General features: G+C 39.1%; 3 protein-coding genes across 14 annotated transcripts in view; 2 read left to right on the top strand and 1 right to left on the bottom strand.

Moving 5' to 3' along the window:
• LOC110997168 (titin homolog) overlaps positions 1-18186 on the top strand; it is a 43259-nt gene extending 25073 nt beyond the window's left edge. For 3 of the 9 annotated variants that reach the window (XM_022265203.2, XM_022265201.2, XM_022265202.2), the window contains 9 exons: positions 121-338; positions 546-864; positions 2019-2123; positions 2442-2657; positions 2749-2873; positions 10254-10349; positions 10548-10623; positions 10870-13970; positions 14195-14284. In XM_022265203.2, coding sequence (XP_022120895.2) covers positions 121-338; positions 546-864; positions 2019-2123; positions 2442-2657; positions 2749-2873; positions 10254-10349; positions 10548-10623; positions 10870-13925 — 4211 coding nt within the window. In that variant the 3' untranslated portion in view covers positions 13926-13970; positions 14195-14284. Of the gene's footprint in view, positions 1-120; positions 339-545; positions 865-2018; positions 2124-2441; positions 2658-2748; positions 2874-10253; positions 10350-10547; positions 10624-10869; positions 13971-14194; positions 14285-14369; positions 14458-14972; positions 15218-16372; positions 16525-17678 lie in introns of those variants that run through there. The other 6 variants (XM_022265205.2, XR_006751327.1, XM_022265207.2 and 3 more) reach the window with 6 other exon arrangements.
• Positions 18187-18423: 237 nt separating this feature from the next.
• On the bottom strand, positions 18424-20793 carry LOC110997170 (E3 ubiquitin-protein ligase MARCHF2-like). Of its 3 annotated transcripts, none has more exons than XM_022265209.2 (7): positions 20128-20793; positions 19936-20049; positions 19759-19861; positions 19519-19670; positions 19185-19411; positions 18850-19070; positions 18424-18780 (listed from the first exon to the last, which is right to left on the bottom strand). In XM_022265209.2, exons 1-7 carry the CDS (start codon positions 20317-20319, stop codon positions 18536-18538), a joined length of 1254 nt encoding a protein of 417 aa, XP_022120901.2. In that variant the 5' UTR covers positions 20320-20793; the 3' UTR covers positions 18424-18535. The 3 variants fall into 3 exon arrangements, with proteins under 3 accessions (XP_022120901.2, XP_022120903.2, XP_022120902.2); XM_022265211.2 differs by having other exon boundaries at positions 18424-18765; XM_022265210.2 differs by having other exon boundaries at positions 19942-20049.
• A 363-nt stretch (positions 20794-21156) lies between these two features.
• On the top strand, positions 21157-24856 carry LOC110997163 (probable ATP-dependent RNA helicase DDX52). Of its 2 annotated transcripts, none has more exons than XM_022265186.2 (13): positions 21157-21323; positions 21405-21519; positions 22210-22364; positions 22507-22692; positions 22793-23045; positions 23129-23201; positions 23338-23547; positions 23616-23728; positions 23809-23909; positions 23981-24144; positions 24223-24303; positions 24392-24535; positions 24632-24856. In XM_022265186.2, the coding sequence occupies exons 1-13, from the start codon at positions 21246-21248 to the stop codon at positions 24828-24830; spliced, it is 1872 nt and encodes a 623-aa protein (XP_022120878.2). In that variant the 5' UTR covers positions 21157-21245; the 3' UTR covers positions 24831-24856. The 2 variants fall into 2 exon arrangements, with proteins under 2 accessions (XP_022120878.2, XP_022120879.2); XM_022265187.2 differs by having other exon boundaries at positions 21158-21323; positions 23999-24144.
• Positions 24857-25020: the final 164 nt, after the last annotated feature.

Genomic DNA, 25020 nt, shown 5'->3' with positions numbered 1-25020 from the left:
CACTCGACAGTCTCCATCGGACACTCACACCGCCAACACATTTTTTGTGTCTTACAAAAACCTCAACAATGCCTGTTTACAAAAACTGTTGACAAATTTTTACAATTTTTGACACTTCAGTGAAAGGAACGGTCATTCGTCAAGAGTTCCATTCGCGCAACGGCAGTGAACCTGAAGGTACGGTCTCCGTGACCGCCTACTCCACGGAGCCTGAGGATTTGGAAAAGCTGCTGCAGACCCAGGGAGAGAAACCCTCCCGACTACATGGCCTTGCTGCCATTACGACGACAAAGAAATTTGGCGGTGACACCGGGACAACATTCAGAGAAGTGGCAACTGTACGTAGAAACGCCTAGCGATTATTTGTAGCAATAGCAGCGTTAAATTACGTTAAAATTAGTTTGTGTTCACTTTTTGTTTGTAAAATTTTACGAAATGTTGTACGGCTTCTGTCAGGGCTTGACACTTTAAACTAAAACTTTGTCAGAGTTTCATCGTGTCGGCTAAGTTATTAAATTGCCTCTCTTTTTATAATTTGTCCACAGAAAGAGGAGCGAGCGGCTTTAGAGCAATTCACTCACAGCGACAGACGTACCACGGAGAGCCAGATAGACACACATACGGACTCTCTTCAAAGGACAGATCAGAGAGAGAAAATAGAAATAGCCTCGAACAAGACGCAGAATCAAAAACGGAGCCATCAAATGGTTCAGTCAAGTCTTAAAAAGGAAACGAAAAAGGATTTTGATCAAAAAGAAACTCGCTCCGACAGCATGCAGAGGGCGGAGAGACGAGTCGAGGATAGAAAGACGGTCCGCCAGAATTCTGTCAAGTCGCTCACCGAGAAGTTCATCAAAAACGCAAGTAAGAGCGCATTAAACTTAGTTCTCTTTTTCATATATTAGTATTATGAGAATCGAATAACATTAACCACTGTTTTTGTATATTATGTTTCTAGTAAGATATAAAATGTCAATATCTACTCGTGATTCAATAATACATACAAATATATATTATATCAACTGCTGTCAAATTATAAATTATTCTATAAATTATAACTTTATTATTATAAACTAGTGTCTATCTAGCAATGTGATATATTTAAAAAAATATATATATTATATTGTAAAATTTCAGTATAATATTTATTTCTATGTAGTTTTCAAATGTCGAGTTGACAATGAGTCATCGTTTGAAAATGAAAGTGTACAAAGTGCCGTCTAATGATGACTTTGAAGTGGCGTCTTGTGAAATTGTTGCCTTAACACTTTCGATTCTATTTAAATGCTAACACATGTCTAACTTCATATTCGACACAAAATCAGTATCACAATTTACGGTGTCTGCTATCACATTAGCAGGTTAACAATAAAACCCACACAGCTACTGCTTTCATGTTTTGGGTTGAATAATTTATTACATCAGGATACAGTTTATGGACGTTTACAAATAAATAAAGATATCAAATAATTTTTTCACCTCTGAGAGCATCCAAGTACTCCACCACAAGACTTCATAGGCCCACTTGACTTATGTTTATATATTAATATTTTAATCAGTTCTTGGACGCCAACCACACTAACCCACCACACCCACATATATCCGTATAGTTCACACGCTCAATACCGAAACTCCCTCAAAATAAAAATACAATACTTCGGATATGAGCTTTCATTAGTGACTATTGTTATTCACTACACGGAAATATCGCTTTAAAGCCGGGCCACACTTAATATATACGTTTAATCGATACATATTCCTGGAAAACGAAAAAAACTACAAAAAAGATGAATAGCTGCGTTGCCACCCTTGCATTTTATTAAAGACTCCGAGTAGAGTAGAATCGATAATTTCAAAATTTTCGGAACCCTATAATCTAGCAACACGCAATAAAAACTTTGCGGATAACGCAGTGACTGTTCACAAGGTTATCCGTATGAATAGTCACTGCGTTCATATAATTTACACTCTGGAAGTAAGTCTCAGATATAAAAGCATTTTAATTTACTGCGTTTAAGGTGAGACGACAAAGACCGAGCGCCAGGTGTACCCCAAGGCAGGCTTGATTTTGCGCACCGCCGGTATCAAGGACAGCGTCTCCAGTGACTCTTCTGCTCACGCTGGTCAGTTTTCGTACCTTTAATAACGGTTTCAAGCCTAATTATGTTCAAAAGTATAGGTCCCATGTAATATTTTTTGCAATCGAGGGATAATTGCAACGTATCTAACGCTTCCAATAGGGATTAATCTATAGAAAATATATTATCAGCTTATACGCAAAGCTTAATTTATGGGGAATAAACTTTATCTGCTATCTATTTTGTTATTGAAAAAAATGTATGTATTAATTGTTGACTGTAAATATAAATGTAAATGCCTCCTGGATCATCGGCATCAATAGTAATTCAAAAGTAATCATGTTGAATAAACTGCGTGAACAGGACTAGCCCGTACAGACAGCGAGCATAGCTTGGCTTCTGTGGAGGACATGATGACCACAACGACCACGACAACAGAGCAGCTCGGGGATATCCTCAGGACGACCACAACTGTCACTAAAACCGGTGGACACACACAGGAGCGGTCATTTCTGGACAGCTCTACTAAAGTCACCGGGGTGCAAGATATTCTCACCAGAATGAAGAATGCTGATATTGGTGAGTTACTCATGCCGGAAGAAGTAGTTTTAGAAAACAGTTAGATATCTTTTACTTAGTACATAGTAATGGTACCTATGTGATGTAACAGTGATAGAGGAAGGTGACAGTAACGAGGACAGCGAAGCCCGTGCGCTTCTCAACAAGTTCTTGGGCGCCACCGTACTGATGGCTGGCATGCAGAACTACGTAACCGAGAGTGCTCCCTCTAAGCAGGTTGGTAAAATATTGTTCAGGAAGTAGTAGTACGGTAGACTAATAAATGTCCTATTCACTCCAGGTTATACTAGTCGAAAATGTAACGTAAAGAAATGCTTTTCTAATTTTATTGATAACAAAATCGCACCTCATTACTTCTAAACTAACAAAAAGTCAATATCCAGACCAAAATTACATATTGCACTTGGCACGATCCCATTTCTCACGGTACCACCACAGCCACAATTCCATGTCGTACAAGGGATATTAGACGTTTTGTTTGTCATATTAAAGTCCATATTGTTACATGTTTTTGGGATAAATGCAAATTGAGATAAATTATGAATCTCTATATTTATCGAATGCGAATTAACCTTTGTGTAATCACTAATAGAGAAGATTTTGTAATTACTATTTTATATAAGATATGTTACGTGTCTAACCTTTCCTTAAGTATATAAGAATATATAATCTCTTGCGCATTTGCAGCAGCAAAAATTAGTATGTAATTGATTTAATTCTAATCAAATACCTTACCTACGTAATTAATGCTTGAGAAAAGCTTACAAACACAGTCAAGTCGCATTTTACGGTTTATTAAATGTATGAACTGCTGCAATATATTTTTTTTTATTGATAGTTTCTTTCCTTCATTACCTAATTAGATTTGGAACAAATCAGAGTCTTACAGCACAGAGTCGGTCATTAATCTACCAATCACAATTTCTCCTTAATACTAACGTTCCGAGAGATTCCCATGCGACCCTTCAGCTGCATCTGTTGGCTTCCGCCCAGCGGCCGCCGCCCCACATGTGGTCGTTACACTCGCCCGCCCAGTGCCAACGTCGTAGTACTATAGACAATCGCCTTATAAGGACAACTGGCAAATTCTAAATTAACAATTAAAGATTTGCTTGTTTATCTCGCAGAGGAATAGAGATTTTGTAAAAGCAATTGTTATAAATACTAATCGGTTCATGTTATATTGCACTTTGGGACAAAGGGTCATCGTACTTATGGGTTTTACAGTTATATTATCTAAAGAGCTTTCCTGAAATGAAGTCTACGCCACATAGACATTGGAGGAGATACCGTCCTATCTTTGTTTGCAATCATTTGCGGAAAGCTTAGTTCCTTTGAAAGCGGCGGCGCGTTGCCAACACGCAAATAAATTACCCCTGACGTAGAAATATTACCGCGCGTGCGCCGGTCGCCACTACACACGTGTTGTGTTTTTCTCTGTCAAGTCATCCTGATTCGCAGATTTAAGAACTGACCCTACCGGAAGGGTTTTGTCGAAATTTTCGAACAATATTTTTAGAATCATATAATATTCTCTTACCTTAAAATTACTTTAAAAATTTAAACGTTTATATATTTTCTATTAATACTGTAAGAAAAACACTGTTGGCCTAGTGACTTCAGCATACAACTCTCATCCCTGAAATCTTGCCTACCTGCATGGCGTAATCCTGTCACGTCTAATAAAGAAACTGTAATCGCTAAGCATTTTGTAGTTATAATAACACATAACCGTGACAAATGCTATTCTCCGGTGAAGATATGTACTACCAGATGTTTTGTCTTTTCGGATTCTCGCGCAGTCAAAGCACCACAACTTGACTTTTAGTCCAGTGCCTATCCGCTTAGTTAAGTGGCCTAATTAGCATTGCTTCGGCGTTTCTTATTATCATGTGCATTATATACTGGTTCTATCTCAATCTACTGGCCGCTTTAATAATTGTATCGAAACAATGAGCTCAATGTACGCCATCGATTTCTATCTTCAGCGAATGTCCATTACGCACTAACTGCTCCTCGGACACATTTCGTTTGTTGCTACATTTGACGTCTTTGTTCTGCACGCTCATGTTTTATATACCATAGAAGGTACCTTTCCTTAGTCTTTGTTATGTTTTAGTTTCCATTAATGCAAATTTTGTGTACGCAAAGACAATTTCGAAATCAAATATTAATTATGTTACAAACTGTATAAATTTTCTTTTCGTGTAAGATACTTACGGCGAATAGTAAATTGAAACAGCAATGTAAGCTTTCATCGTAAGTGCTTTTATATAACAATGATTACGATAGTAAACAAAAGCTCGGCGCACTCGCGTTGCCGTTTAAAGACACGCGGGAAAAACGAAAATCTTCGGCAAAAATAACACCCATATGTTAAAAAGATTTCCAACGGACATAACTCACGAGTCCTGTCACTCCAATTAATACTTTACTGCGTATGCTTTCCTCGAGTTTTCGTGGAAAATTGCGTGGAAAGTTCAACGGACTATATTTGGTTCGGTGACGTCAAAAGCGGTTCCCGCGCAGTCTTTCTTGAATCGCCGCACGCGCAGTGTGCGTTGCAACACGATAAATAAATATAATTAAAACATCAATTGAGAAAAAATAATAATTTTCTTATTTTAATGAAAAACATCATTTGTGTTACCAGTGTAACTAAATTTTAAGGATTGCCACTTATTTGTACTGAAGGTAAGACTACCATACTAAGCTTCCTAGTATTAAAAGTTGAAATATTTTTTAATTGACATGTATAGGTGCTAAAGACCTAAAGAAAATATTGAAGGTAAAATAAAATAAAAGGTTTTAGTAACATTATATCAGGCTTGCCGCAACTCGAATGATATACAATGCCTGTCATGAAGCCCCAATCATTATTAATCCTGATGCGGTATTAAATTAAAAATTATCCTTTACGTGGGTTTTCCTCCTGTGTATTTGGTATACAAAAAATAGTTAGGGTCTGCAGTTTCAAATTTGGTTTTTATTGCTTTCTCTAAATTTATTTACAATATACCTATTTTCATCAACCAAGCCAAAATTGTTTGTGATTATCCAAAAATTATATATAAAATAACTTCCACGATTCTTATGTGAGTCTTTGAATTTGATTATATGCTTTTTATACATCGTAAACGTATATTTAGAGCTTCCACCGCATCATTTCCGTTTTGATTATAACTACTCCGCTTTTTTACTGCTGGTTCAGATTAACAGTTAACTATAAATCGTGTTTGGCGAATCTACGTGTCGTAGTAATGTCTTCTTTAGCATCCGCGCACATTTAGAATTTTTATACGGTTCTTAGTTTATGAACAATATCACGCAATTTATTAAATTATTCCACTAATCTAAGATTTCTTTTATACAGCCTCTATATATATTATTTTTATTGTTATAAGTACTTTTATTATGTAGCAAGGTACAAATTACCTGCAACCCAGGAATACTATAAAAAACCTCAGTCAATTGTCTGTTTGTAACGAAGCATGACTCAATGTGCACACAAATGCGATGGATATTGGACATTGTCATTGAAATTGTCGGCAAAAACAATGTTTAAAGGCGCAATACAAAAACGGGATCAAAAATGTTATCGATCGTAAAAAAGCAGATATTATGTGCATTACGTACGGTAAACTTCGTATCCGAATTAATTATTAACGGCCACTCTAAGGCACTTTCATATTTCACTTTCGCAATAGTAGTTCGTTTTTTCTTTTCGCTACTTACAACGTAAAAACTGTTAAACCCGTTTTGGGCAACCAAACTCCATAAACTCAGAGTTTCGAAAACTCATTTGTGTTTCCTTGCGTAACATTACTTGTTTAAAATATAATCGTTTAAATTAAGTTTGTCACGAATTAATAGTTTCTGTATTAAATCATTTAAAGGCTGACTTGGGTTGCATAAATGTGAATAAGATCGTATTCTGGTTGCACATTTTCTGTCTGTTTTACAGAGCAGTTACTGCCCGTAACATTAGTTCAATAACCAAGCAAAATCAAAGTTTTGAAATAATATCATCGATAAGTATACGTCTTTAAATGATCACCGATTGTACGTAAGTTGATCCCGGCCGTTCACTCGTGTCTAATAATATCCGTATTGAGCCTGATATAGCCGGGAAATGGGTCAATTGTACCTGTAGTGTATATATGTAAGATAATATGCTGACTCATCACAACTAACACAGGAAGTCTTAGGAAAGCCGAGTGAGAACTTTACAACAATTCTGAAGACAGAAAATTTAATGAGACACAAAATTGATTAAAGTTATAATAATTAAATTAAACTTTAAAAACAATTTTTGTATGAAGCACTTTCTGTTAAAATGTTATAAGCAATGATGACACTAAATTCATTCGAAGTGAATAGGGTATTTAAGGCTCAAAAGAAAAATATTAAAGCAATTTGTGGAGCAAACTGTCTTGATAGTTGCGTACCTTTATTTAAGAAGCTCAAAACTTTATCTCTTCCACGTATATATTTTAAAAATATATACATATTTTTAAGTCGAATGTAGAGTAAGAAATAGACATGGGGAGAAATTGGCTGAGCCAAAAATCAATCTAGAACTGTTTCAGAAAAACACCTTTTGTAAGACAATTAAAGTTTACAATAAATTACCAAAAGAATTAAAAGATCTTCCGTTTTGTGTGTTGTTTGTTTTAGAGTGTTTAAAAAACGACTTAGTGCATTACTTTTGGAAAAAAATTACAATTCAATAAATGATTATTTGCGTGAGACATTGTAATTGATACAAATTTAATAAAGTATGATATGTATGATACGGACAATATAAGAATTGACTAATATTTTAATTGTACCACCTTAACATTTTTGTACCATATTCTTGCAAAAAATAAATTATTATTGTTATTATTAAAAAAATATAGATTCATTAAACTACAGCTTTTGCAGCTCCGCTCTAGGTGTTCGGTTTTTTGTTAAAAGAGAATGGCTGAATACAAAGATAGTATAGGGTTACTAACTTATCCATTTCTTTGAGAAGATAAATAAGAAACGTTCAGATTAAAATATTTAGAATAAACAAAAACTTTCGCCTAAACTTGGCTGGTTAAAATGTCAAAACAAGCTGAGATCTCTGCGATGTTTCATGATTAGCATAATCTAATATAGACTTTCCGGTACTTTATTTATTTATTTATTAACACTTCGTTGCATTACATAAAAGGAAAATATTAAACGCTATCTGCTTCCGCGAACTTCGTTTCTCCTTAATGCCTAGCCTACTATTTTTTGGTTGATTTTTTACACCCTGTGTCCGAAAAACCCTAATATCTTACGGAACCCTATTTTTGTTCAAAATTAAATAAAGCCTATATGTATTACTCGTGGATAATGTAGCTTTCGAATGGTGAAAGAATTTTTAAAATCGGTCCAGTAGTTTATGAGCCTATTCATTACAAACAAACAAAGTTTTCCTCTTTATAATATTAGTGTAGATAATTTAATGAAAAGCAACTGGCGGCCTTATCCCTTTAGAGCGATTTCTTCCAGACAACCACTTTAATAAGTATTCATTAATTAATTTACGATATTGAGTAAATTTCCCTCATAAATAAGATAATATTGTACACAACATAGATCATTGCTCATCCGAAGCGGTCACGGCCCGTTACCACAGACTAAAAAGCAAAAATGAATAGTAAACATTTGTAATTTAATTCATATAGTTACAAAAAACTGTATATGGCATACTTGTGAAACTGCCAGAACTGGGCGCTAAATGGTATTAGGTAAATTGTTTTAAGGACAAAATAAATATCTAATATGAATTTTCTATTGCCGATGTTAATTAAAGCTTATTCTGGACGTAACGTAAAGCTTAATAATTACTTAATGAAATGATTTTCTACGTACTGGCGATATTTTGATTTGTTAATAATTAATCATAACAAAAGACTGCGAATGTTAAGCGAGGCAAAATACTATTGACTATACTGATTATTGCGCGTACCATTATCTCACCCAACGAAAGAACTACGTGGTGTCTATTTGTATCCACGAGAAACGGATGGTTTGTAGGTACGTGGGCTGCGGCAGCGGGGTCGCTTTGACCTGCCAAAAATTTGTCCTACTGATCTTCTCGATGGAAATGCTATCCGGAATAGTTCCTAGTGTGCTACATACCGGAATATACATAGTTCTACTAGCTTAATTCTACTAGTCACTATACATTTAAAGATTAAAATATTGGAAAAATAACCTAGCAAATAGAAGTAGGTACAATAAGTTGAAATATTGTTACAAACTAGGGGATCGGATAGAAAACGCCGTAAATTTCTTCAAGGGTTTATTTTCAATTAAATCTACGAGGAATTTGTTTACACTAAAAAACGGAAATTACGCACATCAATTCATTAACACATACACAAAATACTGTCACTAATCACTTAATTAACGTACACTTCACATTGTACTTTATAACTTATAAAAATGCGTGGAAGGCACTCATTATCTCTGGGTATATGTGAAAAAAAATTCTCTAAATATTGGTGCCATTTACAAGCCCAATAAAATGAATGTAGATAACTTCCTTGAGATATATTCCCAACAATTACACAAATTAAAACGTACAATAGTCTTTGGCGACTACAACCTGGACCTACTCAATCCGGACTTAGCGACTCGCAAGTATAAGAACACTGTAACTTATACAAATCCGATGGTTCGATAGTTCGTTAAGCCTCCTTACGTCCTAACTCAGAAATATGTACAATCATTCGGCTTCCCATCTTTGCGATTCCTTTTTCTGAATCCATACAATCGTATGGTCCCTGCCTGTAAGCCTTTATGGAAAAGTGAAAGTAACTCACTAATAGAGAAAGTCGATTAGAGCTTTCAGCAGATTAAAAATATGTGATGTTTTTGCTGAATGGTATGAACTGTTGTTTTTTCTTTGTTTATCCTCTAGCTCTCAACTAGGATATTATTTTGCATATTTCACCTCTCTCTAGCTCCGCTTTACTCTGTTTGCACATTTCGTAAGTTTTGGGAAACGGTAGTATCTGCAGAATGCGATGGGACTAATTTAGACTGCGCCCTTCGCTGCACGAGTTAAATATAGCTTTACATAACTCTGATGTGCAATGTTTAATGTTCGCATATTCTTTGCTTACCCCAACCGTATAGAGAGATAGACACATAATTTATATTAAGTCATCATGAAAAATCTTACCGACCAACCAGATAATTAACGTAACTGGAATAAATAACGATTAGGGTTTTTATAATTGTACGATAGCTGATTGCGTAAACGTTCAACTCAATAACCTTCTAAATGATTATGAAAGATCATAACAAACAAACGAAAATAAAATTCAGCCACATTACGCGGCCGCCCAAGGTCTGTCGGCGATAGCGTCGCGCCGCCTACGCCCATGTGCGTATTTATTGACTCTTACTGAATTTCACACTATCACGCATTCATGCATATCTAATTTCTTTACGTTCTCATAACTGTTAATCATTTTCACGAATCGTTAAAAGCTCATTATTTTTTTCAATTATAGTTATACGGATACAAGTATTATATCCACAAAACTATACTTTTGATTGTTATTTCAGGAGAGATCAAAGGGCGGGGTCGATAAATTCGGAGGTCGTCAGAGAGAAGACGTCGACATAGAGCAGTGTTGGGACGAGAGGGTACTACGAAAACTAGTGAGTATTTATCAGTTTTTTACATTTTAAAATATTTGTTTAACCTTATTATTGCAATTTTCATATACCTACAATTACTTTAGTTCGTATAAAATGTAAACGTTTTTGGGTCCCTAAACTGTGGAAAATGCGTACTTGTTGATGTATGGCTTTTAGCCAAATTCACTTACTGATACCATTTTATTATTATACTTACAGCTCGACGAGTGCACTGACTACGAACTAAGACGACGACTGCGCACGCGCATTCGTGCTCTCATGGCGGAACAGGAAGGTATGGAAAATACTTTTGATATGGGTTGTTATAATCATTAAATTTCGGAAGCATCCAGTTCGGGGTGACGTACAGTGTCCCGATATACTCATCGGTTAAAGCGAGAACAAAACATTTAATTTTAAATTAAACTCCTTTAACGAATACAACAGCGAAACCGCAACCGCCGCGCCGTAAAGACATGTTAATAGAGTTATTAGTTAGTTAAATTTACCAGTAAATGTAATATACATCTTTTAACTTTAGCATGTGCGAGTGCAGTGACCGAAGCTTTGGCCGCCGCCGGAGAGACCGTGGAATCGGCAGAGACGGAAGAGCATCAGCAAGCTGGAGAACGCGGTGAGTCTCTACTTCTGCCTCTACTCCAGGGCCTGCTGCAAGGCGGCGGAGAAAAGCTACTCGCCGGACTCGGCACCGCATCGCACGACGTCGTAGCAGACGTGCGGCGTTCACTGCAGCGGCTAAGGCTGGCTCTCGCACCGCCCGCGGATCACCCGCAAGCGAGAGCCCTACTCGCCCTCGCCGACAGACTGGAGGACGCCCTCGACGTAGCCGATAGACTCGACGGATGCAAGAGGAAGCCGCGCCGCCGCAGCAGAACCGCTAGACATACAGTCGGCGTCACTAGAGAGGAACTTGAGGAAGCACGGCGTATGGTAGACCGAGACACGCTTTTACCTGACGTAAAACCGGTCACGTCAACCGTCCCTTCGAATACATCTAGTGTCGAATCTTGCACGCCAGAAAGGAAGCAAAGCGTCGATGAAGACATTAGCTACTTTGAGCCCGTTGAAACAAAACAGAAACTCCCGACCATTGCTCATAGCGTCAGCTATGAATCGGGCCCCAAAGTGAAGAGAGACGCTCAAGTTGTAGAACGACGCTTTTCCGCACCGCGAAGGGCAGATTTTTTCAGACATTCGATAGCAGACAGTGTCGCATCGGAAACACCCCGAATTGCTGCAGAACGCTGGAAATTAGAATCTAAAGGTGGGATTGCGGCTATAGCCAACAAATTTGATGCTAAAATTGAAAAAGAAAATCTCTCGCTGTCCAGACGAACGCCCACTAGTAAACCTCAAATCACATTACAGCACAAAGCCGTTGAAGAAGCAAGGCGTTCGAATTATCGCCCACCTCCACCTACCTATAACTTTGCAGCTCCGCAGTCTGATGACCAATCAAAACCGCTCAACAGGTCTAGTAATGCTGCCAAACGTCTCCGAATGAAACGTGCAAACACTATTGATATCGGTCGGCCTTTGGGGGGATATAAATTTGATAGTGCAACGCATAACGATACAAATGTTAGCTACGCGCCCCCAGTTCCTGAATTCCAACCAGAAACAGAGAACGACAAAAAGTTTTTAGCTTTTATGCAGAAGAACGAAGAAAACGTAAGAAACCATGGGATAGTGCAGGCTAATTGGAGTAGTCGGTTTGGAAACATTAAAAATGCTTTCGAATCTCGCGAGAAAGAAGAACACAGTAGATCATCAAGTGCTTCTTCAGCTAAACGTTTTTGGCAAGTGGCAGATTCCACAAACAACACGATTCGCCCAAGGAAGTTTTTGCCCTCGAATGAAGCAGTTCCTGATATTGTGAAGCCACCCTGGGTGTCTCAACGGCGAGAGTCACTGAAGTCACATATTTTACCAATAGCCAAGCAAGTACCACAACAAACAGTTCAACCTCCTAGTTTACTCTCGCCAACGAAACCCTCTAATATAAAACCTTTTGTTGCTAAACCCTTACCGGTTAATCAATTTTCGCACGCACCAATGTCAGCATTTAAGCCCCCACAAAAAGTATTGTCTCCGACTAGGGCCCCCCCAAATATATGGAGTCCCCCATCCTGTAGTATACCTATTTCTCCTTCTGCTGAAAATCCACTAAAATTCCCTTCCACTCCACCTTCATATAATTCTCCGACTTTCGCAGGCAGCGCATATTTGTCTTCCGATGCTGAGAAACAAAGACAAGTAACAGGCATGACAACAATGTATGAAAATAATAAATTTAACCATGTGTCAAATCTTAAAAGTTATGAATACCCAGCCACGCCTCCGACTCACGCGCAACATAACCATAACTATCCAATTAAAGCGATTCCGAGTCAAAATAGCTTAACAGCCCCAGAACTAGTAAAAAAAATTAACAACAATGGCCATCAATGTTCTGATGACCATTCTCCTAAAATTGACGCACAACAACTACAAATTGAATTCTATGAAAGACAAATTCTGGAAAAGAGTAAACGAGACGCATCTTCCGAGCGCCATGATATACCATTGCATAAACCTCCAGTTCTCTCTGCAATACCATCGACCACTCCGTACACGATAGTAGATTACACACCGCTTAATTCGGCTTCCTCATTTGTACCGCTGCAACAAACCCCTGACATAGAGAAAGCTAAAGCTCACAAAGTAGACTACCTACCAGACGTTGTCATTAACGAAAATAATTCTACTAACTACTTATCTTCACCGTTAACTCACATCACTTCCATCAGCCCAACGAAGCACAAGCAGCAGACATGCCATCACAACGGTGATGTTGTTGTTGGAAGGGTTAACGGCGAGGATACAGCGACAGAGCATGAAAGTGTCGAAACTAAGGTAATGCGAGGCCCGGTTCGCGGCTCTGCGACGATAACAACTGGCGTCAGAACGCGTGGAGCCGCTGATAATTTACGTGGAGTTCTCAATAAACTGTCCTCTCCCAAACATGAAGTTATATCGCAAATAGAAAGGAAGAAGCGAGAAAATTCCCATAACCAGGTACGGCTTGCGGCCCCGCCTCGTCCCGTACTATCTCCCTCGCACGCAACCTCTCCGACCCGTCCGCACGCAAACGAAGGGTATGGCTCCCGCAGTCCGGCACTTGCTGCATCTAGAGAATCTGTGCTCTCCAGTGAGTCTCCTGCCAGTCGGGGCTCCAGTCCCGGGTCAGCGCTTACGCGATCTGGATCTTGGCATAGACTGTCGGAATACAATGTCAAAACGACGTCACCCAGAAAAGTGGTAGCGCGTACGAAATCCATGCATTTATTAGCTGTGCCAAAACTTTACGAAGGAGGCATATCCCAAGACGAGTTTTTAGACAAGAAGCGAACGGTAGAGGCGTACTTTTCGGGCCAGACGTCGCCGAGTCGAGGTCAGCAGAAGACTACGCGCACGTCCACAGCGCAGTTCGCTCTGGGTCGAAGCCGGACCATGCCTGTCGTGTCCGAGCTACAGTTCCTGGACGAGAGCAACGCGGACGACGCCTTCGAAGACCTGGTGTCGGGGCTAGCCTAGCTGTAGAGCACATTCCACTAGTTAGCAGAGAGGAGCGAGGCGCGCGTGAGTCGTGTGTGTGTGGGCCTGTGCTTGTGCTTGCACCTTTCCCGACCACCTTCGATACCGTTGTACATAATACATATTGTAACGACCTCATAGCACAGAGCCTCGTAACATTGTTTTGACTAAAAGCTTTAGAGTCATCGTAATGTCTTGCCGCTAGTTTTCATGTGTTTTATTGCCAATAATATTATTTTGTATGTTTCAATTGCTATTATCGTTCACAGAGAAAGAAGAAATTACCAATGTTACATCGAGCGTTAGGAGGAACTCAACGGAGCAAACCGTTAGCAGCACTACCATAACCAATACTAAAGGTACGACGAATACAATGTCGATTTTGCTTTGATCAATTGTACAAAATACTAAAATTAGCTTAACATACTCGTTTGTACCTTCCAGTAATTGAGAGCCGGCCGGTGCCGAAACCTGTCTCTCCTTTTGCCAAGTTCCGCCAGCTCGAGAAACAGAATTCTGTCAATTCCCCAAAGTAAGATACTTTTTATATCCCTTTTGACAACAAGTTATAAAACGCATAAGTTGTTAAAAACAAGTATAGCAATAAATCATAAATAAAAAATTTTTAATAGCCACATTTATAATTATACAATATTTCTGATTTATAACGTTATTATTTATGGTATGTATATATTTGGAATATAATATATATTATTATCAGTAGCCCTGCATCTGTGTTTAATGCAATAGGGGCAAGAGGAAAAGCTTATTTATATCTTCAGCAGCATCTGTAGTATTATTTATATTCGAGTGTATTCAAACAATAGCTTTCAGACCTCATTCGCGCTTTACATTTCACCTGTAATTACCAGATGATATATCTGATATACTCGTGTCTATTGTTAGTATACAGGCATTCACTTACCACTGTCATTCCGATCGCCGCTCAAAAAGGCTAAGTAGACGCACGCATTTTTCCCCGTTCATTGCTGCAACGACACGGGTGGAGTTAGAAATCGCGTAACTAATCGCTAGAAAATTCTATAGAATCATAGGGCGAACTAAATACAGTCGAGGAGACCTTGTTCTACCCATGACGATCAACTCGAGCGTCGCAACTTCCGGAGACTAATCGCGACTCACCACGTTGTAGCTCGCCCAAGACACCGCAGAGCCCGGGCTCTCCTTCGCAGCCTTACTTCAAGTTCACCGACCCAGCGTTGCAGCTCAGCGCTGTCACTATTAAAGAAAGATTGCTGCAGTGGTGTCGCGACAAGACTCGGGACTACGAGGTACACAATCTCCGCCGCCGCTCCTACGACCCCGGCGCGGACGCACCGCTGTATCATAACTGCCTTTTGTGGGGGATTAACGCGTCACTTTCACGGCTCTCATGGTGATGGGGAGGGGGCAAAAGGCTAAGTGTGCTATAGCAATACACATCCCCCATGCTGTCCTGTAACGATATTATATTTCAAAAGGCGATTAGCGAAGCTGCCGATTGAGACATAATCTGCTAATTACCTAACATATGCGATAAAATATTTTTCGGACGATTGCAAATGTTCAATGTGTCTCTGAAGTCGTGGACGTGACGCGTCGGCTTGTAAGGGGCGGGGCGGGGGAATAGGGCCTGCGTGGCGTCGCATGTGAACAGACACACAGATCGACTCTCATCCTCATCCTTCCCGCTTCTATATATGTTTGCTTTACTTTCATTTGATAAAAAATGTATATAAATATGTATATTAATAGACAACCAAATTATATAACTTTGGTCCTCCATAAATGCACATGTATAATAAACCAAACCATTTAAACATTCCAGAAGGCGTGAGACTATTAATGAATAATCACTAACGAAAGTGAGCATGACTTCAATAATTGTATGAATTTGATTTCAATGGCGGTTTCAATTGACGTTTTGCATGGTTGTGTCACTGTTACGATTGCATAAAAATATCAATAGGTATTCTTTTCCAATGATTCTTGGTGAAAACACCACACTCACCCACTCTTACATTCACGTTCTATCTAATCACTAGTCTGTGTCTATGATATTATTTTGTTATACATATATTATGCACGAACATGTATTTCCTACTTGTTCAATGTACCTAAACGTTTGAGTTAGCTTTATCTGTCAAGACATGCGTGACCTTCGTTCCGATATTGTGCAGAAGGTAGCAATCGTTTATTTTAGAGTTAACCAGTTACCTAGGCTGAGACAATGTTTAAATTTTACCATATGAAGTGTTGCGACAATCGTCGTTTTTAATTATACATATTAAGTGTATATTTGTGATCGTAGAAATAGCAACTATCAATGAAAACAGGTCCCGTATACAAGTAGAAGTAGATCGCCGATTGGCTTCTACATCGTCTTCGAAAAAAACATTTGCTGATATTTCCATCGATATTGGTTAAACGTAGTGCCATTTACGCAGAATGTGAAGCTGGAGAACTTCTCGACGAGTTGGGCGGACGGACTGGCCTTCTGCGCTCTTCTGCACCACTTCCTGCCTGACGCTTTTGACTACGCACAGCTCACGCCCGACAAGAGACGCCACAACTTTACGCTCGCCTTCAAAATTGCCGAGTGAGTTTTTCATCTTTGTACATTTTTTATCAAGAAAAAGAGTGTAAGTACGGGATATATCATATACGAGAGTCACGGGTACTAATAAGTGTGGGCCCGATTTCACTAGTACCAAAAGCCACACCAGAATTTCATGACGCGTATGTATCGGAAATTTGATCTTTTGCAATGTAGACAGGCCGGATTAATGAATAATCCGCATCTAAAATATATAGACACTGTTGGTCAATTTATGTGACCGTTCAAAATTTGATGACAACTAAGCGATTTTGTATAAGAATAATTTATTTAAAGCTTGTTTAACAGGAAAAACTTATATCTAATTGCGCTAGTTATATTAACAAAATTAGTCAGGTTTATCTGCCGCTGAACTAGGTGTGAACCTGTATTTCAGCATACCTAACCCCTTAAATATATTAGACAAAAACTCTAGCATCAAGTACATGACTCATTGGGGAAACTTATATGTTATAATTTACAATCTATATAACAAGTAGTTATTAATATGACTACTACACCATAATTGGTGTGGAGTGTTCAAGTGTTGTCCCTGTGAAAAAGGTGATACACCCTTATGTTTGTGTGTGGGAGAGTGTGTTAAATACTGTATTACCCAAAAAGAATTCTATTATATTAATATATTATACCTATACATAAATAATATAATAAATGCCTTTCAGTTTTTATATATTAATCCGTATAGTTATTTCTACAAGTAGTTATATCTATTTCATTTATAACTAAGAGTTCCTCAGTTTTATCGTAATGGAGGCTTTGTAACCATTTAGTGACTTCATTTTTACACAAGACTATTATAACTATAAATATTTAATATTTTATTAAATTTATTGTATATATAGGGGTCTAGGAAGGAAAAAGATCTTTGTGCAAAAATAGTTGGGCAATGATGAGTTTGTTTAATTTTTTCACAGAACGAAATCTTCAATTTAAAACACTCGGCTACCGTACATTACGAATTACGATAGCATGCAATACCAAGTCATAGTAGAAGCTACAGATTATAATAACATTAATTCATTAAATAGGAATTTAAAATTTAACATACTCTGTTTCAGAAATAGATTTCATTAATATTAGTTGACAATGTATGTAGAAGTAGAAACCTTTGTAAATGTTTTATATTTGATGTGCAGTGAGAAGGCGGGCATCTATCCCCTCTTGGACGTGGACGACATGGTATCGATGCGCAAGCCCGACTGGAAGTGCGTCTTCACGTACGTGCAGTCCATCCACCGTCGCTTCAAAGACGAGCTCTGACTGTCTCCAGTCTCTCCCTTTCGAAATCGCGACGGTAGCGGAGCGCATCGAAGGTGTAATTTAATTTTAAAGTTTTTTGGAGTCCAAAGAGCAAATCTTTTATATTTTTTCTAAAGATTGTTGATTAAATGTTTAAGCGTCAGTGTCCGCCCAGTTCGCCGTTTCTCCCAGCGCTGCGCTGTCTCGCCGTGCGATACTTGACAACGAAAAAGCCTCGGGCGCTTTGCTCTTTTCGTTTTCAAATATCGACACAGGCCTCCTATTTATTGTATTAAATCTCAAGATGTATGTGATTTTTATATTAAATTTTTAGTTTGTAAGTCTAACTCGAGATGTCAAGGTCTGTGCCGGGATCTTCTTAACTTATTAATCCACATAAGAGAGTCGCATCCCCGGCCTCGACCGGTCCTTATTATATTATTATTAACGACACGTTATTGTTTATCTGACATAATTAATATAAAAGCTTGATGTAATCGCCTTTATTTAATTGATTATTGTTATTAATTTATATTATAGGAATAAATGATTAACAATTTTAGAAACGTATTTTATTTGTCAAAAGCCCTGAGATTCGCTACCGAGCAAGAGGAGGGCCGACAGCAGAAATAGGAAAGATAAAGTGAACGCGAGGAATAGAATAAAAAATTGAGACATACCAAGTCTAACTTCGATTAGGGACGATCGAGGAGAGTGATCAAGTAGACGATGTGGTCGACGGCAAATACGAAGGTCAGAGCTCGGATAGAGGGAAGGGCGAATTGACCATGAAAGGGTCCGCGACGTTGGTAGCGCGGTCGGCCGTGCCCACCACGGTGGCCAGTGAGCTATCGCTGGGCGCCACCGACGGCTCACCCAGGGAGACGTGCACGTGAAGGGTACTGTCGCGCCACGCGCGCCACGAGGCCTGGTGTTCCTGGATCTTCAGCAGCATCCATGTCGTCAGCAAGCCGTTCAGCGCGCCTGCCACACCGTACACTTAGGCCTTCGATATCGTAGTATTTTAAACTCAAACACTCTAGGAGTACAATTTCGGCTACGTCTCACCAATGATGCCGATGAGCACCGAGGAGAAGAGGTTGGCGGCTAGTGCGGCGCCGCCGCCCCGTCTGGCTCCGGCCTGCAGCGCGGCGTCACAAGCGTGCAACGCGCGCGCCGTGCCCAGAACGGAAGCCGCGCCCAGCGCTACGCCACGCCACACGTCCGCCGCCAGGGCGCGTCCGCGACCTGACACACCCCACTCCCACACCGACCGGGCCCATGACCACCTATCGCCCGGCCGCTTTATTAGTAACGGTCGGAATTAGCTCTAAATACCTACTGAGAATGATTTCGAGAAACGAAGGCCACCAATATGAGGTTAAGAAACGAGCCATACGAACTTGTGACTTCGGGTGACGACGTAGTGGTGACGGCACAGCTCGCAATAAGAGGTGGCCGCCTGCAACAACCAACGCTCGAGGCAGGAGCGGTGAACGGCGGCGATGGTTCCGCGGCAGCAGCACGGCCGCACCAGGCGCTCGGCCGACTCGCCTCCGAAACAGATGCGGCAGATGTGCTCCGAATGCACGCTGCCGGACGCGCTTATCGCTTCCTTGCCGCTCGAACCCTAGACAAAGCTTGCACGGTAAAAACTACCCCTATTACGTATACTACACGTTTAAGGACTAGAAGAAAATGTTCGTTGTCGTCATTTTCTATTCCTTTTTTTGCTACCTGCTTTTTTAGTAGCAAAGCACAAACTGATCCCAGGATGGACATAGAGCGCGGGTGGGGCTGCAGCAGCGAGGAAGCGGGAGATGAGTACGTCAGCGATCCGGCGAGTCGTTCGCGCAACAGTTGTTGTTCTTGTAAATCCATAACGTTAACTAAAAAACATGAGGACAAAACCGACATACTGTTATTAGTTTTAATAGTTAATTAGAGAAAGTATTTAAGCTTGCAAAAAAATAATACCGGGAGAAGCAACAGCGGGTGGCAATCTGCAGCTAATATCAGTCTGCTGTGCCGTGGACCGCATTTCTCTTTCGGGCTGATTACTATGACTGTGCACACTCGGCTGTGAATATTTAATATAATAAGTCTGTTAACTTTTTCGGAAAAACGCCTTCTCACGTTGAAATTGTCACTCACCGGTACCTGCAAGGACGAGCAGCTTGATGCAGACATATTGATAGTGACTCTGCTATCTGACCTCCGACTGCCCCAAAATATGAGCAATGTCTGGCCCTCTGAAGCTTCACATTCCTGAATTCAATTATTGGTGGTGACGTATAATAATAATCTTAGATTTAAATAAATAAAAATGTATGTCGGTTCCTTTACCCGAATTAAACTAGAAAGGCTGCAGCTCCTGTGATACTTAAAATTTGTCCTTTGCAATGCTTCTCCAATGATTGGTCTGTATTGTGATAGTGGTGCGAAGACTACTTGCCTTAAATTCTGGATGGCATCGATAGGGTAAATGGGCGGTTCATTTGACTCTAATAAACAATTTAAATTAACGAATTTACGCATTTTTATTTTGGTCCGCAGACATTCTGATATAGTATAGTTATATCATTATTTATTAAAAATATTTATTGTGATGGCCGAAATGCCTGATTTGTGATTTATGAAAGCTGTCGAAACCGAACCTTTCTGTCATTAATATCGCAGTTGTTTTTATTACATTTTAATATTATTTACTGCATAGAATGAGCATTAAAGTTGACAATTGATCAGTCTTATTTGACTCAAAACATTCAATTATATGCGAATGAGACGGCTAGTTTACAGTTGTTCCTTTTTTACTTTTGTTGTAAACTTTTTATCAAATACTAATGCGTGATGCGTGTCTTTTAAATTACAAGCATCATTCGAATGGCAAGATGTGATTCACGAAATTTTGTTACTGTTAGATAAAATACGATAGTAAATATAAGAAATTATTGCCGCTAAGAAACTAAACTTTTTTAAAGTTTAGTTTCCTTAGTTAATTGATAAATCTACAACTTGTTACACTTTACGTTGTTTCCATGTTTTTGGTAGTTCTTGTTCTACCTAACAAATATTTGTTACTAGGGATTCAGCTTAGACTAACTTTGGCAGCCATTGTTTGTACCGAATCAATGGTATGCAACTTCTGTGAGATTCATCAAGTCTTTTATTTTCTTTTATCTCGAACGGTTGAAATGAGATGTAAATAATATTGTATGTAATTGAATCAATTTGCATTTTATTTAATTGCAAACTCGTGAACTCATTAACATACACTATCATATGACATTGACATTAGCTTTCAATATTTTGTGCTCCAGAGAGAATTATTTACGTTTTAGAAATATTTTTGACATCTATGTTGACGATTAAACATGTTCTGTACAAAAACAATAAAATATACATTTAAATTTAATAATTTGAGTATTATGTATTAAGTTGAGACTTGTGAATATTTAATTACAATGGATGCCTATGATATATTCAAAAAACTAACAAAGGGATTAAAATTTAAGCAGCGTTTTTTGGGCTTAAGTAATTCTGTAAGTAAATTAATATAACCTCTTCACACAATTTGTAATGCACATCTTCATGCAACTTAAGAGATAATTTGTAAATTTCAGGATCAAAATGTAAAACAGATTCTAAAAAAAGAAACAGACTTAAAGAAGGAAGAGTTATCCGATCACGACTCTGAACCCGAACAGTCTAATGTTGAAGATAATGGTGATTTTCAAGGTATTTTCTTGTACATAAAATCTTCTCATACTTAAAAAGAGAAAAAAATTTGTTTTAGACCAAAACAGGATTTGGGTTGGATCTTATATTCAATACCTTGAATTTGATTATACTGAGTATGTAGGAGTCTCGGGGGACCTTGATTCGAAAACCTCTGTGAGATTTGGAGTAATTTATGCTGCTTGAGTTGTAATTTAAGCTAATTAATTTTTTTTTTCGATGTTTTGTGCAATATTAGAAATTTGTAAACAATCCGCCAGAACAGTGTGTTAGTGTTACAGTGCAGATTATTCGTTAAAAAGCCGTTACGTTTTACATTTCTGTTGTTTTCTCGTCAATGTGCGTGCTTTTATTTGTTTTTATTTAAACTTGGTGAATTTTGCTTGGTAAACAACCGGCTTATGTGGATGACTTTGAGGACGATGGGCCCAGTTAATGTTAGGTATTATATGTATGTTTTGGTTTATTTTTATTTTTCTACTATTATAACTGTTTCTAGTACTTGAAATTGGTTGGGGGTGATAAGTATACCCTCCCCCGACCTCAAAATCGAGGTATTGAATTGTAAACCTTAACCCCATGCAGAATTAACAAGTGCATGGATATATTTTTCTTTTAAATTATAAAATTTCTCACTAAATTTGATTTATAAGTTAATATTTTATAACAAAAATCTAAATTTGTATGTAGAGTCAGGCGAATCAAGTAAAGAGGAAGAAAATAACTTGGATGGGGATTTGGAACTCTTAGAGGGTGTTACAGTTAGCAAAACATCAAAGCAAAGGAAAGAAAAAAAGACTAAGCTTAGTCTAGAAGAGTTGAAAAAAAAAAAGAATTTGGAAGAGGTACATTACTTAAGCTGACATGTGGAATATTTTATATTACTAAATACTGTACTAAATCAATTGGCTTATGGAGTCAGTTTCCGCGCTTCAACAGTATAGTAAGAAATAGAATAAGGGCCTATAATATTTCTAAATTTTTTAGGAAAACCGATTCCGCAATGAATATGGTATCAAAGCGGTTGGACGTCATATAACCAGTGCATTAAGAGACTTTGATGATTTAGTGACTAGGTATAATGTATCACTGGATATGGTAGATACCATTAAGAAGTGCGGGTATGAGGAACCTACACCCATACAAAGGCAGGCATTACCAGCATTGTTGGAGGTACATAAAATATATACACACAAATTTAATAATTATGAGTCCTACTGTTACACTTTTTTATGCTATCAACAATATTCACACTATTCATATGTTTATTAAGGGTCGTCAAATAGTGGCCACAGCACCTACAGGTTCGGGTAAAACTGCTGCATTCCTAGTTCCTCTGCTGCACTTTTTGGGGGCCCCTTCCGGTGGTCCTCGGGCCCTAATCCTATGTCCCACACGGGAGCTGGCCCATCAGATCTATAGAGAAGCCTTGAGGCTCTCTGTCTCTACGCAACTACGATGCAGTGTTATCAAAAGCGTCAAAAGTAGCAAAGTAAAGGAGAGGGAATCAACCATTAGGAAGAGTGGTCAGTTAAAGGAAAATGTATTATTCCTGTCAATGCGTATATACTATTATTGACTCTGCATCAAAGTATTTGTTTTATTTCAGATCTTGTAATAAGTACACCAAACCGCTTATGCTACATGTTGAATCGAGAAGATGTGAATATTTCTTTACAAAAGTAAGTTTACTTTTTTGCAGAATGAGAACATCCTTCATCTTTAAATGCTTGGCATCAGTCGCGACTTGTACATATATGTCCAAATGTGCGGCATAATAGTAAATTTAAGTGACTTGAGCAATTAAACTGATCACAGAGTGCAATGGCTGATAATAGACGAGGCAGACAAGATGTTCGAGGGTTCCGAGGAAGAGGTGGACACATTCCGGCAGCAGCTGGGCGTGGTGCTGGCTTCGCTGGACGTCCGGCGCCGTATCGCTCTGTTCAGCGCCACTCACACCCCCGCCCTCGCCAAGTGGGCTCGCAAGCATCTGCGGGGGCTCATCGTCCTCACTGTCGGGCACAGGTGACGGATACGAACGAAACGTTCGAGTGACGCACGAGAAGAGAGACATCATTTGATGCATATTTCAGAAACGCCGCGGCGACTACGGTGCAGCAAGAGTTGCTGTTTTGCGGCAACGAGAGCGGGAAACTGATCGCGTTCCGCCAGCTGGTTCAGAAAGGGTTGAAGCCACCCGTCTTAGGTTCGTGGCCAGAACCAACACTGCTGCTCGCGTCTGAATTCTCGGAAACCTTTAAAGGCCTTTTCTGTTTGCGTCGGCAGTGTTCGTGCAGAGCAAGGAGCGGGCCAAACAGCTGTTCAAGGAGCTGCTGTACGATGGCATCAATGTGGACGTCATCCACGCCGACCGCACGCAGGCGCAGGTGACCTTCAGAGGCTTCGATGGACTAAATAACTTTCGAGCCGCAGCCCTTTGGTCGATCATCGTTTGAAGTGTGTTTTTACTCCGCAGCGTGACAGAGTCGTCCGTAGCTTTCGCGTGGGTCGCATCTGGGTGCTGATCTGTACCGAACTGATGGGGCGAGGGATCGATTTCCGCGGAGTCAACCTCGTCGTAAACTACGATTTCCCGCCTTCGGCCATAGCTTACATACACCGGTGAGCAATAGCTTTGTTTAAATGTGTAATTTTATAACGAGTTCTTGCGATAATCCTCTAACTGTCCGCCGGCAACAGAGTGGGTCGAGCCGGGCGAGCCGGGCAAAAGGGTCGCGCCGTCACGTTCTTCACCCAGGACGACGTCGTCAACTTGAGAAGGTACACTTTGTTAGACCTTACGGTACTAATCCTTACGATAAATTGGAAATGAAACATCATTTGTTTTCAATTTCTCTAATCTTTGCAGCATCGCATCAGTGATGAAGCAGTCGGGGTGCGAGGTGCCCGAGTACATGTTGTCGATCAAACAGGATTCCAACAGACGCAAACTGTTGCTTAAGAAAGCTCCGCACAGAGACAAAATATCCACTGTCTTGGAAAAACCTAACAAGTGGGAACAAATTTTATTTATTATTCACGCTCAACTGTGTCGATGCCGATTTATTTTATTGAAAACTACATTTCTTCTTGTATATATATGTTTCAGACGAAAACTTGAGAAACACGCAGTAGAAGACATAAAAAATGTGGGTGAAACGAATTTAGTGAAAAATAGCAAGCACGAGAAAATTAGGAGGCTAAGTAAAGATAACAAAAGCCCTAAAAAAGGGTTGAAAAAGAAGGAGAACATGGGAAAAACTAATAACATAAAGATGAAAAAGAGAAAATCTCTGAAACCTGTATAATTGAGGAATAAAAATATTGAATAAAATAGGTTTTATTTCTTTTACAAGTTGTCTACTACTAAACTTTATGATATAATTTGAAACGATCTAACCCAACTACTGGAACCTATTAAAATAACAAAGGGGCAACCCACTACACCTGAACCAAGTATTATCAAACGACCAGATTATAAAGGAATCATTTGATAGA

Source organism: Pieris rapae, chromosome 4 (assembly GCF_905147795.1).
Source record: "Pieris rapae chromosome 4, ilPieRapa1.1, whole genome shotgun sequence".
Classification (NCBI taxonomy): Eukaryota; Metazoa; Arthropoda; class Insecta; order Lepidoptera; family Pieridae; genus Pieris; species Pieris rapae.
The sequence above is the reverse complement of the archived record's forward strand: the minus strand, read 5'-3'. Positions and strand labels throughout refer to the sequence as shown.